This window comes from Nematolebias whitei, chromosome 10 (genome assembly GCF_014905685.2).
Source record: "Nematolebias whitei isolate Nwh7 chromosome 10, NemWhi1, whole genome shotgun sequence".
In the NCBI taxonomy this organism is placed as follows: Eukaryota; Metazoa; Chordata; class Actinopteri; order Cyprinodontiformes; family Rivulidae; genus Nematolebias; species Nematolebias whitei.
The window spans coordinates 22,444,534-22,446,284 of record NC_056507.1 but is presented as its reverse complement, the minus strand read 5'-3'; the positions used below and the strand labels follow the sequence as shown (position 1 = coordinate 22,446,284).

At 39.5% G+C, this 1,751-nt stretch overlaps 1 protein-coding gene across 1 annotated transcript in view; it reads left to right on the top strand.

The window, feature by feature from the left end:
• The window catches only part of endouc (endonuclease, polyU-specific C), a 3,826-nt gene that overhangs the window by 1,332 nt on the left and 743 nt on the right, over positions 1-1,751 (top strand). The window contains exon 6 of the mRNA XM_037683463.1: positions 262-374. Coding sequence (XP_037539391.1) covers positions 262-374 — 113 coding nt within the window. The remainder of the gene's footprint in view (positions 1-261; positions 375-1,751) is intronic.

Below are 1,751 nucleotides of genomic sequence, written 5' to 3'. Positions count from 1 at the left end.
CCCCCCCAATGTTATTGGAAAAAATGTGGACATTCAGTTCTTTTTGTCTTGAAAGTTGAAGCTTCTTTGAACACATTTAAGAAACGAGCGTTAAGTGTGTTACTTTTAAGTGGAAACGTTTAATTGATTTTGTGTCGATAAACGTCTGAAGATTTAAGCTTTTTTACACAGAAAAACAGAATAAAGTGCAGCTTATATTTAGCTTGTAAAAGTCACACAGCAGGGCGTTCTGAGCGCTGATGATTTCTTGTTTCACTTCAGCGAGCTCATCAGTACCTGGTGAGCAAAGGAAAGTCCAGCTCTGACCCGAGGCTGTTCAAGAACCAGCTCAACTTGATCTGGTTCCACCTTTACCATCGGCAGAGGAACACCGGGTGAGAGCCTGCATGAGTCACCACCTCTGCCAGGATCTGTGTCCCCCTAAACGTTATGATCCAAAGAGCAAACATCGTGAAAACCTCTGGAACAATTAGCCATGAAAACAGTTTGATGTTTTTTTATTGTCTGTCCAAAACAGGCTGTTTAATTGCTAAACAGTTAATGCAATATGAATTTGAACAGCTGGCATTTGCAGAAAGCAGGAAAACAACAAGCTGAAATAGGCGGAGGGAGGTGGAACAGTCACCAAAAAAAAGCAGAAAATAAACTAAAATGAGCAGGAAAATGCTGAAATTAGCAGAAAGAGGCAAAAAGGAGCATAAAAAAGTAGAAATTATTAAAAAGAAGAACAGAAGGTGGAAATGAGCAAAGAATAAGTAGGCTATAATAAATAAAAGGCTAAAATTAGCCAAAAAATACCTAAAAAGTAGCTGAAATAGCAGAAAAAAGCTCAATTTAATAGAAGCTGAAAGGATCATAAAAGCTGAAATTAACAGAAAATAGCTAAAAGGAGCTGAAGGAAGCTAAGATTATCACAAATAAACTGAAAAAAGCTGAAATGCGCAGTAAAAGGTTTTAGTATATTAAGGAGGTGAAGAGAGCTCCGTACATTTTTCAATGAGAAAAACATGGCCGACCAAGCTAAATATTTCAAAAAGTAAAAACTGTAGAAATATCAAAATTCACAGCCTGAATGGCCTAAGTAAGCTGAACATGTTGAGATATGAATTGTTGAAATAGCACAAAGATTGTTGGGATGAGTTTATGTATGTGCTGAAAAACATCCATCCATCCATTATCTTTTACCACTTCTTCCTTTTTGGGTCGTGGGGGTCACTGGTGCCCATGCCCAGCAATCACTGTGCGAGGGGCGGGGGGACACCCTGGACAGGTCTCCAGTCCATCACAGGGACACATAGAGACAAACGAGACAAACAACCATTCACTCTCACTCACACCTAGGGACAATTTAGAGTTACCAATCAGCCTAACATGCATGTTTTTAGTCTGTGGGAGGAAACCGGAGTACCCGGAGAATACCCACACATGCACGGAGAGAACATGCAAACTCCACCCAGAATAGCCCCCGGACCAGGATTTGAATCAGGATAACCTGCTCGCTGAGAGGCAGCAGCTCTACCAACTGCACCACCGTGCTGCCCACTGAAAAACATACAAAAAAACTGGATCTCAACACTGAGAATGATTTATAAACCTTCACACAGTAAACTGATAAACATGTGACTCTCTTTAGTTTGGTTGAAGTCCATGTCCCTTCCTATCTGAAGATGAGTTTAAACTCTGGTGTGAAAGACTTTTATACATTTGTTTTATACATTTGTTTTATACATTTGTTTTATACATTTGTTTTA